This window comes from Gavialis gangeticus, unplaced genomic scaffold (genome assembly GCF_001723915.1).
Source record: "Gavialis gangeticus isolate Ggan-Ray unplaced genomic scaffold, GavGan_comp1, whole genome shotgun sequence".
NCBI lineage: Eukaryota > Metazoa > Chordata > Crocodylia > Gavialidae > Gavialis > Gavialis gangeticus.
The window spans coordinates 48741533-48759101 of record NW_017728998.1 but is presented as its reverse complement, the minus strand read 5'-3'; the positions used below and the strand labels follow the sequence as shown (position 1 = coordinate 48759101).

The 17569-nt window shown below is 45.3% G+C and overlaps 1 protein-coding gene across 4 annotated transcripts in view; it reads left to right on the top strand.

The window, feature by feature from the left end:
• Window positions 1–17569, top strand: part of KIFC3 (kinesin family member C3) — a 59691-nt gene that overhangs the window by 15443 nt on the left and 26679 nt on the right. For all 4 annotated transcript variants that reach the window (XM_019505898.1, XM_019505895.1, XM_019505899.1 and 1 more), the window contains exons 2-3: window positions 1539–1725; window positions 10604–10800. In XM_019505898.1, coding sequence (XP_019361443.1) covers window positions 1596–1725; window positions 10604–10800 — 327 coding nt within the window. In that variant the 5' untranslated portion in view covers window positions 1539–1595. The remainder of the gene's footprint in view (window positions 1–1538; window positions 1726–10603; window positions 10801–17569) is intronic.

Here is a 17569-nt window from a genome sequence, read left to right as displayed (position 1 = left end):
CCACCATCCCTGAGATACTAAACAATTGATATGTAAATTGGGATTACTGCTGTCTGCCCTTCCAGAGTTTATATGCAGTCTTACCCCAAATTAGGAGTTACGCTTGCTCTCATGCTCTGCCTCTGAGCAGTGGCTCATTGTAGTTAAATGATCCATGGATACCAAATTGGAAATGAGCCTGCAATATGATACAGCAGCAGAAAAAGCTGGCACAAAGTTTGGACTTAAAGCTGCATGCCGATGCAACACTTTGTGGAGCACACAAGTGATAGGCTGTAATAAGACTCTGCCTCTGATAGTGTATAAGGATCTGGGCCCCCCTCTACCACTAAAGGATAGACAGTTTGGAAAGAACACAGGAAATAATGAATATGATCAAGAAGCTGGAGCCTTTGATTTACAAGGAGAGATTAAAGGAATTAAATGCATGCATCCTTATTAAACTAACCATGAAGGAGGGAACAGATGTGACTGATTACCAACATTTGCAAAGTGTAAACATGCAACAGGGTGAGCACTTTAAAATTGTTCAAGCATTGGGTTGTACCGGGAAGGAACAGGGTGAAATTAAATAAAGCAGAATGAAGATTGAATGTCAGCAACACTTTAGAACATTAAGGCTTTTAGGCTCTGGCATAATCTCTGGGGGGCCATGGAGGAAGCCCCATTACTTGGATCATTTGAACTTTGATTGGTTAAGGCACTAGCAAATATAATGAATGCAACATTTTTCCACGGGACCATGTTTGAAGTTGGATGGACTAGAGGATTTAAAGCATATTTCTGTCTCTGGTTTTCAGGTCCTGTCTTGTTTAATGCCTCTTTAAACTATTTTTTCTTTCTTTTTATTTCTCATCAGTCTCTTTGACTTGCTTGATTGCAATCAGGAAATCACCTGGTGTGTGATGAATGAATCTGCCTCCCTCACTGTCATTTGAACATCTTCGTTTCTTTTTTTGTTACCCTTTCTTTTCCTGGACCCTGTCTGTCTCCTCCTCCCTTTCTCCCCAAAATAGACTCTCTTTTTTTCTGAAAAATGAACAGTAGTTTGGATGTTGGCTTTCACATTGTAGTTTGTATTTGAATCCGTGTGTGTGCCTGCTGCTGCCTGTCTCCTGCATTGCAGCTGACCTCTGGAAATATCAGGGTGATGAACACTGAGAGGGAAGGTGCAGAAGAAAATAAGGGGACATTTTAGAGCAGGGCACTGATGCTTTTGAGGGGTGTTGCAGCTAGAGTTCAAGTAGACTGGAGCAGGGACAAGAAACAGTTTGCTATTAGCAGCTGGGGAGCTGACTGGATCAGAGTAGTGTGAAGAAGCAATGAAGATGAGAAGAGGACAAAAATACTGGGACATCTTGAATTCCTGTATGGTACTATTATGCTTGAAATGATCTCAGTATTCTTGGGCACAAAGTGTCCTTTCAAAAATCACACTTGGCCCCAGAGTCTAGGATGGAAGTCTAGAGGGTATTTGTGCTTCCTGGGTATTACAGTGCCCTTTCAACAGAACCTTGTTATTTATGTGTCTGATGCAGGACCTGCAGGACAGGGTGTGTGAGTACAGGAGTCGGGTGAGGAACAAGGAGACGCATATGCAGCTGCACACATGGAGTGAAACCCAGAAGCTGGGCACACAGAAGAAGCTGGGGCCGGGGTCTGCCTCCAACTTGGACACTGCTGCTCAGGGGCAGGAGGCTGGCATCATGAACATTGAGAAAACAGGTAAAGGGGGAGGCATGAGAACAAATGGTAACAAAATCAGAAGGCAGTGGAAAGAGCTGGGGTAGATGGATGTCCTTGTTTTAGAGTGAATGCAGTGACTGCGTTCATTATAAATAGAAGCTGGTCATTTACTAGAAAACTAATTTGGTTAAATGAGGAGCAAATGCAAATCAAGTGTTTACACACAGGTGACAAAATCTCTGCTGATCGCTTAAGACCACCGATTACTTAAACTAACCCTCTGGTCTGAAGCAGACTAACAGTGTCTGTTTCTTTCTTTTCAAGGAAACTTCTCACAGTTGAATTAGGACCCCCACCCCTATCCCCAGTGCATTGCCTCCCATCCTTGTGATCTTCCTGTCTTGCATCTCCTCAGTTTGTATCCTGTTCTGTGTAGAGTTACTGTATTTCCAGTTTAAAAAAAGAAGACACCTGTTGTGTGTGTGGGGGGGCTATTGATATGCTCGTGTCCTGCCCCTGGCTCCTAACCAGCAGCCCCCTGCTCCCTCCAGCCCTGCAGTGTCTGCCAGATGCCTCCCCTGCAAGCACAACTGGCCCTGGTGCTGCCAGGCTGGTGATGCAGCTCCCTGATGCCCCCAAAGGGCCCCCTTGTCCCCTTCCCCCACTGGAGGGGCAGGCGCCTCCCTTGTAGTCCCAGCATCCAGACAACTTCCCCCAGCCCGGCAGGCACTTCCCGTGCCCTGGACAGTGCCCAAGCCCTGGCCCTTCAAACCCCGCCCCCCATAGACTTACCTGCATGCAGCTGTCGGAGTTGGTCCTACCACCCTGTCTGGCTGCATGCTGGCCATTTGCACATGATGCCCCCTACCTTCAATTGCCCTCCCATTGCTTGTCCCAGCCCCAAGCAGTTCCTTGCTAGGGCAGGCTGGGAAGTACCAGAAAAAATTTTAATGCTGAGCAGACCAGAGTCCTGGACACTTGTTGATTTTTAGATGGAGCTGCAAGGACTCAAAGAGAGGACATGCCCTGGAAAATCTGGGTGTATGGTAAACCTAGTTCTGTCTTCTTAGGTGAACAGTGCTGTCCTGGTTGGTCCAGTTTTAAATGTACTGTTTTAAATGTCCTATTCTCATCTGCGGTCTCTGTACTATGAGAGAAGATAAAGGGCAGTTAAGGGCACTTAAAGACTGTAGTTCTTGCTTTTCATAATATGACCTTTGAATTCTAATGGCCTTCTCCCTGATGGTCATGCAATTTTTGGGAAGAGTGTCTTCTGTTAATAGTCCTTCAGCCCTGTAATTAACCTTTCCTTGGCTAGGCTAATGGCTGAAATGGTGATGTAGATTTTACAGGAATGAAGTCTTATTACTGTTTTGTCTTGTAGTCCATCCTCTTATCTATAGGAGAGTCAAGAGGTTATAAGTGTTCTTTTCACATCTGTAAACTGTTTGGAGGGTGAGAGTTTTTCATTAATAGTGCATACAGGTGACTACAGAGATGTCAGATCTGATGCTCCTCCCCTCACCTCTTCCAGTCTAACTCCATTTTATCTGTGGCATTACTTATGACTTTCCTTAGGGGGAGTGTAATCAGAATTGGGTGTTACTGGCTTTGGTGAGAGAGGCTAAACAGAAACCGTGTTGGAAGTTAATTTTCATTTCCATTGTTTCCTTATTCCCATCACCAGAAAGTAATTATCTGGGCTTGTCCAGACCTATTGGAGTGAGGCACTCCCCACTTGGCTCTGGTGTAGAATTTATGAGGATGTCTGTGGTAGGCCTATCTGCCTCATGTGGGGCCTAAAGACACTGTGTTTGTGCACACGTGCATATGTGTGAGTGCATGAGCCTACATGCCTGCATGTGTATACATGTGAAGGAACACAGGAGTGAAGAGAGGAGGATACTACTGTTAAAGAGAGGAATCAGGAATGACAAAAATACAGTAAGGAGCCCAAGAAAGAGAGGGAATATTATGGATCTATTAGCTGGCAAGAGGGAAAGAGACAAATAATGCAAGGGGTAGAGAGAAATATAATGTGCAACTTTTTATGTAGGGGGACCAAATGTATGAAAGTGATAGAATCCATATACATTGTGTTTTTCCTGGGATTTATCTTCAAGGCTTCAGAACCTCCATCTGTGTTCCCTCTGCAACTGCTGAGTTACTTCCTCCCTTGCTTCCCCTGGGAGCTTGTACACATGGCAAAAATTTCCCATTTGTGCAGTTTAGTTGTCATGCTATAACATGCAGGTTTTTTTAATGATTTAAATGAGTTTGTTATGCTGCAAACTAAACCATGTCTGCATCTAGTGTAGTTTGCAACATAGATGTTTGTAGGGTGGCAGCCTTTTGACAGCTCATCCTCTGAGAGGTGGCCTGAAGGCAGAAGTGGCGAGGGGCCCGATCCTTTTCTCTCTCTCTCTCTTTTTTTTTTTTTGCAGAGCCTGCCTGCATCTCCTGTGGCTGGGTGGTGAGCTGTCAGGAGGCCAAGTGGCTCTTGAGCTGTGGGGGGCCCCTGTCCTCCACTCCACAGTGGCAGCACCCCCTGGGGCCGCTTGGGTGGGTTGCTAGCTGCGTGGGTGCTGCCTCAGCTCAGGCTTGGGAAACAGATCGGGTTGGGTGCTGCCTTCGAGCTGGGGCAGCACCTGCCTGCTAGCTGCCTGCCTGGAGGGCCATGGGGGTGTTGCCACTGTGGAGGGAAGGACTGGGGCCCCCTGCAGCTCAGAGCCCACCAGTAACTTGTACCCCAACCGCAGGAGAGGTGGGAAGGCTCTGCTGGGGGGAAAAAAAGGACTGGGCCCCTCCCCATTTCTTTTTTTTTTTTTTCCCAGCAGAGCTTGCCCACATGAGCTGTGGGAGGGCCTGGTCCTTCCCTCTGCAATGGCGGTGCCTCCTGGGGCTGCTTGGGTGAAGTGCTAACAAGCCAGGGGCTGCCCCAACTCAGAGGCAGCACCCGCTGGATCCAACTCTTCCCCAAGCCTGAGCTGGGGTAGCACCTGCACAGCTAGCGACCCACCCGGGGCACCACTGCCATGGAGTGAAGAACTGGGGCCCCCCCGTCTCCCCCAACTTAGGGACCACTTGACCTCCTGGCAGCTCGGGTAGCTACTGGCACCCCGTCTGGGTCGCCCCAGGGGGTGCCACCACCACAGAGGGAAGGACCAGGTTTTCCCATGGCTCAGTGGCTGTGTGGCTTGGCAGCAGCTTGCGCAGGCAGGTTCCACTGGGAGGGGAAGAAAGCAGCGAGGGGCCCAATCCTTTTTTCGGTTTTTTTCATGGAGCCTGCCTACTTCTCCCACAGCCAGGGGGCGAGCTGCCAGTGGGTCCTGAGCTGCAGGGGGCTCCAGTTCTTCCCTTTGTGGTGGTGGCACCACCTGGGGCGGCTGGCTAGTGGGCAGGCGCTGCCCTAGCTCGGAGGCAGCACTGTTTCCCAAGCCTGAGCTGGAGCAGCACCCATGCAGCTAGCACCCCACTTGGGCAGCTGCAGGGGACACTGCTGCCCCCCTCAGCTTGGGCTGCTTGGCCTGCTGGCAGCTCGCTTCCAGGCTGCAGGAGATGCTGGCAAGCTTTCTGGGGGGGGGAGAGGATCGGGCCCCTTGCCATAATAGTAATGGAAGCCCCTAAATTAAAATGGTGGGGTTTTAATCATTACAATTAAAAACCCACCATTTCAGTTTAGGGGACCAACCCCCCGTCATGCTTACATGCATCCCTTGAGACCGGTTTGCTGCTTTCCATGGCTTTTAGTGGCTTCTTGGGTTGTACTCTGCCTGTAAAATGCTCAGATTCATTTTTTTGCTCAGGCTCACTACATCCAATGCTTCTTGCTCTCCTTTCTTGCTCTGCCTGTAGTTGTAGCAGGCTTCTCTGCTTTACAGACTCTCCATTTCCTGGGATGTGGCTATCAAGGCGCAGTGTAGGAAGGCCCAAGACACAGCAAAGAAACCTATAAATAATTTAAAATCCAGAAAGTGTGAAATGACCTAATATTCAACAGGGCACATTATACACCAGCAGCTAGCTACTTTAGCACCTTTTATAATACTTAAGCATTAAATGCCCCATGTAAATTGTTTAGTCTGATCCACCATTGCATGTAGTGAGCATGTTTTATAAGCACTTGTGTACATGTCTGGCTGCAGTCTTTGTGGCATTCAGTGATGGTCACTCTCGAAGTCTTTCAGGTGTTGTATATGTCCCTCCTGGTGTACCGTCTGCCTTGCTTTGAACTTGGGCATACATGGAACACTGTTGTGTGATTAGCTTCCAAACCAGTAAGTCTGCATGGCATATTATATAATGCAGGCCACGCTATTCTATTAGTAGACCAACTTTTTCTAGTCCTGGCTTTCCCAAGGACACTTTCTAGAAGATAACATGCTGGAACAAATGGTACACCCTGGACAAAAGGGGAACATTTTCAAAGGATAGAATTATCTCTGTTCTGTGTTTGAATTGATTGTTATGTTTTTTAGATGAATGGCTTAAATTTCCTAGCAGAGGGATTCAGTGTCCCAGTACAGGATTAAAATGGATAATACACTCCGATACACTGGGCTTTCCTACATGCCCTGACACTGCCTTTAATCCCAGTCTAACTCTTTTGAGTTGAGAGAACACTCCCAAAGGAAGAGCACTTTGCTTTGATATATAATTTTGCAAATTCTTTTCTTAATATAAAATCTTTGCAACCCTGCCCAGGAGGTGGTATTAGCCCTGTTTTATAGAGCAGGGAACTAAAGCATTAAACAGATTCAAAGCCAATAAAACATGACCAGTGTTCTTAACCACCCAACTTGAGACACTTGAAAGGTATTGGACACCCAGAAATTGAGGCAACCAAAAAGCACTGCCCACTTACAAAAATGTTGGCCCACTTTAAATGCCCAAAATCCCATGGTGGAACTAGGATTAGACCTCAGCAATACCTACTTTTTAGCCTGTTGCTCCTTTCATTAACCATCAACTCTTCTAAATACAAGGCATTATGGTATACAGCTATTATAACACTTCTTCTTACAGAGATAGTGATCCAGTCTTCATGCAGAACAAATATCTTGCAGCAAAAGCATTCCTACAGTTCTTACATAGCAAGTAACAGAAGCTGCTTGCAACTAGCTAGTCATATGATTATTTGCCCGTCATTTGCCTTCAGAAGTGATACAGGCCTGTGCTGTTTCCAGCACCAGTCAGTTAAAGTTGTTCTTTCCTGGTGGTCACAGGTTCTCCCTTCTCCCCAACATAGTTTCTCCTAGTCTTACAATAAACCTAAAGCCAAGCCAGTCTTGGTTTATTGCACCTGAGGGCTACCAGGTATTCCAAGCATTAATTAAATGAGGTATAGCACAGGTAGGTCTCTGTGAACATACTTGATTATATGAACTTAATAACATTGGTTTTTTTGCCTTAATAGAGTTCAGCACTTAAGTTAGGAAATGCTACAATTAAGATTGCATGTGCAGTTTGAATTCATCTTCCCATGTGCATGTGCTCTATGATACGTTCTTTAATTTAGCAATGTGATCACTTGCCTGTTTTTCCTTGAGCAGCTGCTTCATTCATAGAGAATGGGAGCACTGAACTCCAGGGATGATGAATCAGGGTTCTGTAATAAAGAAAGTTGTTGTCTGAGGCAGCAGCCCTGCAGAAAAGATATCCTGTCCTCACAGAATTAAGGATTCCATCATTCATACATTTACAAGGTAGCAGAATTAAAAGTTATATGGACAGTCTTAATTTTGGTGTTTCCTAACTTTTGAGTGCTTAGTTTCACAACCTTAGCAAGATTCTGTTTAATGTAGGGTCTGGGGTTATAATATCCTAAAGCAAACGAAAAAAGGGCAGAATTTTTATTTATGTGGTATTTTGTATACCTGTAGCTTATCAGCTTTTAGATTTACCATTTATATCTCTGCCACTTGAGCTACTGAAGTAACTGATAGCAGTAGTTGGTTGTTATCCTGAATGTGACCAAGCCTTAGAGTAGACTGAGATGCCTTTTTTTGCCAGCAGGTATCATACATATTTATTGACAGCAGAGGGCTGGAGATTATTTAGTCTGAAGAAGGGAAAATTTAGGAGGGATTTAATAAATCTTCAAATCCAAAATGACTTGTTACGTAGACTGGTCTCTATGTCCAGAGTGGATACAACAAGAAGTAATGGGTTTAAATTGCAACAAGGGAAACTGATACTGAATATTTGGAAGAGCTTTTGAACTAAGGGCATCTTTACATGTGTTCCAGGGTGGGGGAGCACTTAATTAAAGCAGCTCTTGGGAGCCACTGTAATTAAAGTGCCTGCAGCATCTGTATGTTCAGCATCCTATGCTTCAAAACGGTGCTGGGGGCATTTTAACTAAAGCTTGTTCGAGCTTTTGTTAAAGCGCTCTTGCCGCTATTTTGAAGCACAGGGATGCTGAATACACATGACACCGAGGCTGCCGGAGTGTACTAATTAGCAGGCTCCCGCAGACTTGATTAATCGTGTGCTTATTATTAGCATGCATCAGGGGAGGCTTTGGGTATGTACGTAGGTGCCTTATGTGGCTAAGCACTTGAACAGATTCCTTAGGGAGGTTTCGAAATCTCTGTGAGTGGCAGTTTCTGTGTGCAGGTTAGACAGATATATTTGAGGAATACTTTAGACAGGGATGTTCCTGCCTTGAGCAAGGAGTTGGATTGGGGGACTTCCTGAGGTTCCTTCCAGCTCTATTTTCCTATGATTTACCAATAATATCAGTGTCAATAGTCAGTACGGTAAGGCCTAATGAACTGTGAGGTGACTTTTGGTCCTCATTCCTGAGTTGTGTGTGACATCAGTTGTCGTCTCATGAGAGCAGGCTAATGAGAAAATAGCTAGGCAGTGTCTAATACTGATTAAACTGCTCTCCAGTATTAGGAGGACTACCTTGATATATAGACAAGAGTTACTGTGTAGATTGGTTGTTACTGTTGCACAGGACCAAATTACATTTCTATGAATAGAAACTGTGTGTGAAAAATCAAAGAGGTGTTCTTATGGAACAGGTTACAGTGAGTCTCTAGCTCTGTTACCTTTCAGTATTATTCACGTCACTTTTTAGCCTTTGGGCTCTCAGTTGTGGCTAGCACATTGCTTCACTTATGTTGCTTTTGGCAAAGAGCAACACATTTGTTTCCAGGGCTCAGCCACCCCTTGACAGGCCTGTTGTCCTTTGCAGATGGGTTATTGGGTTATACTTCTGTTTGCCCCAAAGCGATTTTTGATATCTTACAAAAAAAAATCATGGGCTCTGTCTGTCTTTTTTGCTTGTGGTGACAGGAACGCAGAAGTCAGCAGGTGAGGAACTCGTTGGCCCAGGGCATAGAGGCAGTGCGGTATTTATGAACTTCATGTGTTTGTGTGGCCACTCTGTTGATTCCACCAGCCAGACTCCCACAGAGAGTTTCATGGGCAGGTGTGCCTGGAGATGTGACATTTCTGTGTCCTCTCTGTTTCACTCTGTTTCTCTGACACCTGTGCTTACGTCTTTGCCTGGAACATTGTTCCCCATGTACTTTCATTGTATTGGTGGCCGCCATTTTGTCATAAGCAAGCTGAATATTTTTTAAGGAAAATAAAAAATATTTTTTCAAGGTGTTAAATATCAGGATTTTCTCTCCACTGCCCATTAAGATACTGTAATTGACCTTGATCTTATACACATTTAAGCATGTGTGTAACTTCACTGCTGTGACTGCTGTCAGCTGCAATAAGATTGCTCACAGGAGTACATGTTTACATGCTTTCAGGGTTGGGGCCTTGGTTTTGTTTCGTCAGTAATGCCACTTGTGCACAGAACTGTTATAAATGGCTTTAACTGTATGACTGCTTGTTATGGGTAGGGTGGTGGTGGTGATGGGGAAATCTTTCCTATTGAAGGCTTCATTTTCTACATCTGGGGCCTCACTGCAGCTTGTTCTTGGGGCTGGCAAAATTGTGCTGTTTTTGTTGACTGGATCCCACACACAGGGCTATGTTGCACGTTAGACTAAGGGTGTATTAACTGCACTTAAAACACAAGCATTTGTGTGTTCATGCTAAGTGTGATCATATTATAGTAAAGTTAGATCTTTTTGCAGGAAGCGTATCTCAAATTCATAATTCTGGCCACTCCACAGAGATGCTAGGAACAGTTGGTTGTCCCAGGATTGTACTGAAGTCTCAACCACCCTGGTGCAGTGCCTGTCAGTCCCAGCCCTGGCACTGTACTGGAGCTGTGAACCGGCTTTGGTGCAATGCAGATATGGTTTCTAGGAGCTGCCAACGTGGGGGTACACAGTTTTGATTTGGCTGAACTCTTGTCCCTGGACTGGTACTGACATTTGGCTGATTGTCATTCCTAGCGCCTACACTGTACCCATGTCTTGAACCAGCCACATTTCGGTGTCAGAGGTGAGGCTGAAAATCAGCTGCTTGTTGGTCCCAGCTCTGCTGGTTTGAGACCTGAATCCCCTATGTGTGCAGATCCTAAAAGCCATGGTTATGCCACACCAGAGCCAGTTCAGTTCATACAGCACATTAATGCTTACTATGAGCTAAACACAATCTATTCTAAATGTCCTGTGCTACAAAGTTTTTGGAATGCTGACTGGAGCAGCAGGTGGTTATTTGAGCCATGCAAGGCCCCCTGCAGCAGCACCAGCCCTCACAGGTCAGAAAGGGGTTTGGCATTTTTACTGCCCCTATAGCTTCTGTTGGCCTGGCCCTTTCCTTTTCATCTCCTGCTGCACTGCAGTCATATATCACATCCTTCTTTAAAGTCCACAGTTACTGGGTTTTTGTGGTGTGGGGCTTGTCAAGTCATTCCCATCACTCCAAACCCCCACTCCTCTGCCCTATACATGTGTCTGTTTGCCACTCCATAAATATGATTCTAACACTCTTCTTGTAGGTGGAAGATTCTTTAGTGGAAAATGCTCCAGTTTGCCAGGAGTACGGCAGTTTCCTATGATACAGAAGATGGTGGAATCCATGGCTCAGCTGCAGGAAGAAAAGCTACAGCTGCAGGAAGAGCTGTTAGCTCTGCAGGGGAAACTGTCTGCACAGGAGAATGAAGAACTCACTGTGTCTGTCCAACTGCAGGATCAGGTACTGCCTGAGATGTGGGGCAGATAACTTTGAGTGTGAAGAGGGATGCTGTCATGGCATTTAGGCCAAATTTTTAACCTGCTTGAATTCTTTTTTAAAATTAGATTGTTATTGCCAAGAAAATATTGTTAAAGCAATCTTTATGGGGCCTAGATCAGGGGTGGGCAAAATACATCCTGTAGAAGGATTTTTTTGGCTTCTGGCAGGTCCCTCGGTCCTACACAGCCCAGGCACAGAGGGCAGTCTGGGCTGGGACACCTGACAATGTTAGACATGCCTGCCAAGAGAGCAGAGGCAGCTGCTGGCTTCTGAGCCAGAACCCCAGCACCAAGGCAACCACACTTGCTCGCCTGCCCCGGTGATCGGAGGGAGCATTGGTGCCTAATGCAGGCTGCAGGGCAGGACCTCGCACCAGGAACCTCGGGACAGGAGCCTGGTAGCAACCAGCTGTATTCACAGACCTGTTGCTCCCAATCACCCCTACTGCACAGTGCCTCTAGTGTGACCCCCATTATATGGCTCCTGCTTGGCACTTGCCACCCAGTGTACCCCATGCAGCCCTGCTCACCCCAAGCTCTCTCTCCCTGCAGCCCAGCGCCTCACTGGTGGTGGCCCACCACCTCCTGAGCCCCAACTTGCTGAAAAGCTCCTGCTTTTACTCTCTTTGTTGCCATCCCTGGCTCCTTTCTGCCGTGCCTGGGGCTGCAAATGGTACCCACTTAAGTCTCTCTCTTGGCATTGTTTGGACTGGGCTAATGCTTTTCTCAGCTCCGTGCAGCACCAGGAGTTGGGGCATCCACAGAGAGCCAAGCCCCCTGCCAGGACTACAGAGTGGGTGGGAGCCCCTTGCGTTCCATTGGCCCTGGGGTCCTTCAGCACCCGACACCCAGTCCCATCATCCATGAAGCTGCCACTTACTATTTGGGTTCCACAGTCTGCTACCACTTAGCTGGGGATCCCAGCCACTCACTCCGTGCCTGTCTGCAGCTCCATCCAGGCTGACTGTGGAGGAGAACCACAATCAGCTGCCCGCATGCCCCTGCGATAGGTGCTGGTTCCACAGGCAGGGCCACGTGGGGAGTAGCAGGGACATGTAGGCAGTGGATTGTAGCTCTGCTCTGTGCTTGGCTGGGATGGGGCTGTGGATGGTGGGGAGTGGCATCCAGGTGTGGGACAGGCGGGCAGGGACAGGGCTGGGATCCCTCGCTAAATGGCGGCAGCCTGCAGAACCAAACCAGTAAGCAGCAACTGGGACTCGCATGGTCAAGGCGTGCAGCTAGACTGATGGGATCTGCTCCTTATGGAGTTTTGGTGAGCTAGTATGGGGGAGTTGGGAGGGGGGTGTTGACCCATTTCATGACAGCTCACCAAAATGCTCTGTGTGGCCCACAGGCCCAAATAATTGCCCACCCCTGGCCTAGATAAACTGTTTGTTGTTCTTTTTCTTGCAGCTGTAACAGCAAACTTTATATGTGAAGCAGTTGGAACAAAATACTTGAAATCAGGATTTTGAGTTCCAGACACTGCTATGTCTCTGTCTTTATCTGAACAATTGGCAAAACATCTGTTTGCCTCAGCTTCAGTGTGTAATCTACTAATTAATCCATGTTGTGACATATTAATAACCCTTTGAAGTACTTATAAATCCTTTGATGAAACATGACCTTTAAGTGCCAGGTATTGTCACCTAGGAAAACAGAGAATTAGAGCTATGCTTTAGTTGTTATTAATTATACTGGTGCAAAAAGAGTGCAGTAACATTGCTTTATTAAACTGAACAAGCAGATTCACTTTTGTATCTTTCCTATGCCAGGAAATAAAAAGCAAATCCAAAAAACAGCTCTTTTCAGTTGAGAGGGAGAAAAATGGTAAAGGGAATAAATGTTTGTGAAATAGGGAGGGGATGGCTATATGTTAGGAAAGGAGATGCACTTCGTTTTTTAAGAAACCAAAAAGAATAAAGTGTTTTAAATAAATCACTTGTTGCAATGTTGCAGGTTCTTGCATCGTGAATTTATTTTCTTTGCAAAAAAGGTGGGAATATAAGGTCATAATAAAAAGGCCTTATATGTACCAGTATTATCCGGTTAATGACTCTAAAAGTGATTATAGCCATATTGTGTTGTCAGTTACTACTTGAATCTATTTGATGGTAATTGTATTAGGTTCAGTTGGGTTACTCTCCATGACTCCAATGAGAGTGAAAGCAGAATCTGGCTCTTTACCAGCTAACGAAATTACTATCCAGAGCAGGCATTCTCAACCTGGTGTGTGTGAGCACTATAGTGCTCTTGTGATTTGTGCAAAGTGCTCTCCAATAAATCCAAAAACAGTGCTTGAAAGCACGTCAAGAATTACATTGAAAGGCATAATTGATGATGGGATGATGGTTATATCTATTTGATTTTCTTTTAATGCTCTGTGAAAAAGGCTAAGTCATCACAGTGCTCATTAATGAAAAAAGGCTGAGAACCTCTGATCTAGAGAGTATGTGTGCAGGAGGAAGCTCTCAGATGGGGAAAAACAACTAGTTACTATGTGGGCAAAGGAGAGCGGTAATTAAACACACCCCATGTCTCTAAAGCAACTTTGGAGGATGATGGTACAGGCCACACCTAGTGCCAGAGACAGAAAATTAGTTGGTGTCATCTCTAGTCATTGTCAGGCTGGAGATGTATCTAACACCTTCCAGCCAGAAGATCAATCAGACTCCACCTATTTTCCCAGGAAGAGGTGGAGGACTAGGTGAAGTGAATCAGTGTCTCTTGTTGTTGCCCTCACTTGAGGAAGAGAGATGAGCTATTGGTTTCTGATTTAACACTGTGAGTTTTTGATAGTGAACTTAGTATGAGAGATGTAGTCCTAGTATGGGAGATGCAGTTCTAGTATTTTTTTTGCTAGGTGAATAGCTGTGTATGTGTGTTTGTAAAGACTATTCCTTTGAAAGATATTGACATAGATGATCTGACAGTAGTTGAGAGGATATGAAGTGTTATGGTTCAATGTGTGTTGAAGAATGTATGCTGTCTTGCAGTATAATTTGGCTATAGATGTTTGCTGTTGTATGTTTTTATACTTTTTTAATGTATTGTTGCTTTGAAATAACGTAAAGTTTCAATTTGAAAGGGATGTTAGAAATTTAAGTTATGGACATAAATATTTTGTATCATTAAGTTGATTTTTTTAAAAAATGTATTCACTGTCAATGTTCTTTACATTTTTCTTACTTTGGAGGATAAAACAGACTACTTTAACCAACTCCTTTCACTTGCTGGTTCTTGAGCCCTTCTCGGTGCTTCAGTATTTGCAGTGTATTGTGAAAACTGCAGGGGAATATCTTTTGTTCCAAATAGAAGCTCCTAATTTTGTTAGTCTTAAGTGATATAAAAACTTGTCTTAAAACCTGATCTTTAGGTAATCTGTCACCCAAGAGTGTAACTTTTTTAAATGTAGCATCTAGGTTGGCTTCTCTCAGGCAATACCAGGTATTTGAATACTTCTAACTTCAGTTCTTTATGTGGGTGTAACATAGCAACTGAACATACTTAATTGTAGCACAGTGGAACTATTTTGTGTAAGTCCACAGTTCTCAAATTGTGCTTTACAGAGGCCTCGTTTTTTCAGATTCTTTTAGCACATCAGTCTGGTTTTCAGCTGGCAAAAGGTATTCAAAAGAAGCTTAAATACTCTAAGCAAATAATATTACAGCCCCCTACAAACTGCTCTAGTTGCCCCATGGAGAATGGATCTGCAGTCACAAATTGGAGAGGAAGGTGCACTGAATTGCCTTTTTTCTTAAAAAAAATGTTCATGGGGAAAATTTGAGAACTTCCCTTTAGAAGCTGAGAAAGCCCTTCTGCCTTTCCAAGCTGGAAAAATTACCAGCTTGAGCCCAGTTCTCCATTAGCGTCCCCTTCTGAGCTAGTGAAAAGACATTATAGCCCTATTTCTTAGTCATTAGTTTTAAGGTTTGGTATCGCAGGGGTAGGATAGAGGGAAGAAGCATAGCCTGAATACTCTGCTGTCTCTTCTCAAGAGGAGCCATGGGAAGCTAATCATGATGAGGTCGTTTTAATTCCAGTTAGAGGGAGAGGGGAGGCAGGGCACATTCCCAGATGCTCTAGAACCACTTTGGCCATTTTAATGTTTATTTCTCCTTTTAAGAAAAACAGAGTTGGTGTCTTTGGACAGAAATATGCTCTGCCATGCCCTTGTGTCTGCAGACCTGCTTCTGTGCTCATCAGAGGCATGTCCAGACGAGCACGCACTTGCGGTATGCAGCGCACCAGAACCATCTGTAGCACGGCAAATTGTGCACACCGCACGTGCAGGTGTTCGCTGTACTGATAACTTAAAGCACAATGGGTTACTTTAACACTGGGAGATCCCAGCATCAAAAAAACCCATGCCTGAAAAAAGTTGGGTGGTGCACAAGGCAGCAACGTGCACCACCTGAGACCAGAGCCTAACTGACCAGAGCCACATTCCAGATGCTAGCAAGGCTCCATGTGCTGGATTGCCACCACTGAAGCTCTGAGAAGCCCCCAGAACCCCAAGTAAGGCTTCTGGGGCCAGCCCAGGTGCTGGCCTCAGCTTTTCCAACCCCACCTGGAGCAACTAGCTGCACCTCAGAGCACGCATGCATGAGTGTTCTCTGGGGACAAGTAGCAGGGGCACAACTATGTGCCCCTGCTGCTTGTCCCCTGGGGAAATGCACATGCATGTACATCTGGATGCACCCCAGATGAAATATATGTTTGGGGAAATCACTGAGTTGCTTTACCACATTTTTGTGGCTTCTCCAGCAATCTGACAGACTCTGGAGCACAAGTTTTGTCCAGGCTCAAGCTGTGTCCTCTGGGTCACTGTCTTTCCTCCATGTAGCAGTGGCCTTTCTCTACTTTGAAGTACTCCGTATTCCATCTAGTTCTCTGTTGTGACCCAGTTCTGTATGCTGGTTAACCACACTGCTGTCCCATCCCTTCCATGTCCTGCTAGCTCATGTGCTTGAGAGCTCTGACCAGGAAGCAGAATCTGGGAAGCTCTGACAGAAGTGATATTTGTAACACAGTTGGCAGTTGAAAGCTCTCTACAGCTGTGCCCTCAGAAGTGCATGGCTGCAAAGAACTTTAAAAGTGCCTGATAATGCAGCAAATTAACCCACATTACATGAGGGTTCACATGAAGGTGCTTCGAAGTGGAGCACATTCGTTAACTGGTGCAGCCCAGCCCCATCCCTGATGCTGTCTACAGGATTGGAGTGGAGAGAAGTGGGGGAGGAAGCTCCGGGCTGGGGTTTGCCCAGCCTGCACTGGGGAGGGCAGGTGGATTGAACCCTCCCCCCAAGGCAGAGGACTCCAATCCACCTGCCCTCCCTCTGGTGCAAGCTGGGCAAACCCCAGCCCAGAGCTCTGTCCTGTCCCTTCTACCCCTTCCCATCCTGCAGAGAGCACTGGAGCTGGGGGTGGGGGAGGGTGGAAGGGGTGCAGCTGAGGAAAAGAGGCTGCAAACACACAGCTGGTCCTGGATCAGCTCCAAAGTGGAGCTCCATTTCCCATGCCCTCCCCACTCTTCACCCAACAGCGAACGTCTGGGAGTTGCTGTAACTCATGACACTTTCTGTGAAGCTCCAGGAGTTACAGCAGGGAGCTGTCGGCACCCTGGGTATTTCGAGTAGCAACATGTTGGTGTTACTATAGAAAAGTGATTCTCAACCGGAGTGCCTCTGCATCCTGCGGTGCCTTGAGATCCTTTCAAGGGTGCTGCTGCACAATGTTAACACTGTTACGAGTGTAAACATGATTCACAAGATATACCCAGTGATTTCAAATAGGAATCTAGAGTGTTAAAAACATTACGGCCTGTTGTGGTTTTTCTAAGATCTTTGCAACAGAAAAATTGTTCTGCTATTTTTCTGTAGTTAAAAAAAAATGAGTGAAAAGGTAAAAGCTGGCATTTTCTGAGGGTGCCTCAAATCTAGAAAGGTTGAGAACTACTGCTCTGCAGTAAAAAGTCTGCCGATCAGGGAGCTTTTTTTAACTATAGAAATGTGGACACTTAAAACTGTTAAAGTAAATATATATGATGAGCATGGTGTAGTCATCTGCAAGTCTTCCATGGTGTATCTGACACATTCATGTTGTCATATTAGGTTGTTACCCTACATATTGCTATGTACATATAGACAACTCCAGCTGTATGAAGACCCACTGAAAACATTGGGGCTTAGCACAAGTACAGGGGTCTGCCTGTGTTGTTTTTATTGCAGGGTTGAGGCCTTGGACTATAAGGGATTTTATTTTTTGGCAAGGACAGTGTCCTCATTGAAGCGTATAGTTGGCATTTAAACACTATAAATGAAAATAATAGGCTCTTGTAATGTAGCTGGCATGTTTTCTAGAAAATTGCAGCTGCAGCAGTTAATTTTAATAACCTTAGTAATATTTTTCAATGGCTTTCCTTGTTTTATGCTGCTGGAAGAATAAAACTGAAAAATAATAAAGAATCCTGCAGAAATGCCATACATTTTGCCTGAATGTCTTCCTTCTCTTGTTCATCAAGACAGAAAACAAGAACATTGATGACATGGATCTTTAATTACATGAAGAATGAGAATGGTGTGCTATATGCAGAAAAAAGTTTGACTTCTCTGCTCTTTAGGAGTAGTGTTCCCATGTCTTAAGGTTTTTCAAGGAGTTCAGGAGCCAACATTGGCCATATTTTGGCATCCTCTTTCCTAGCGGAAAAAGCAAAAAAAAAAAAAAAAAAA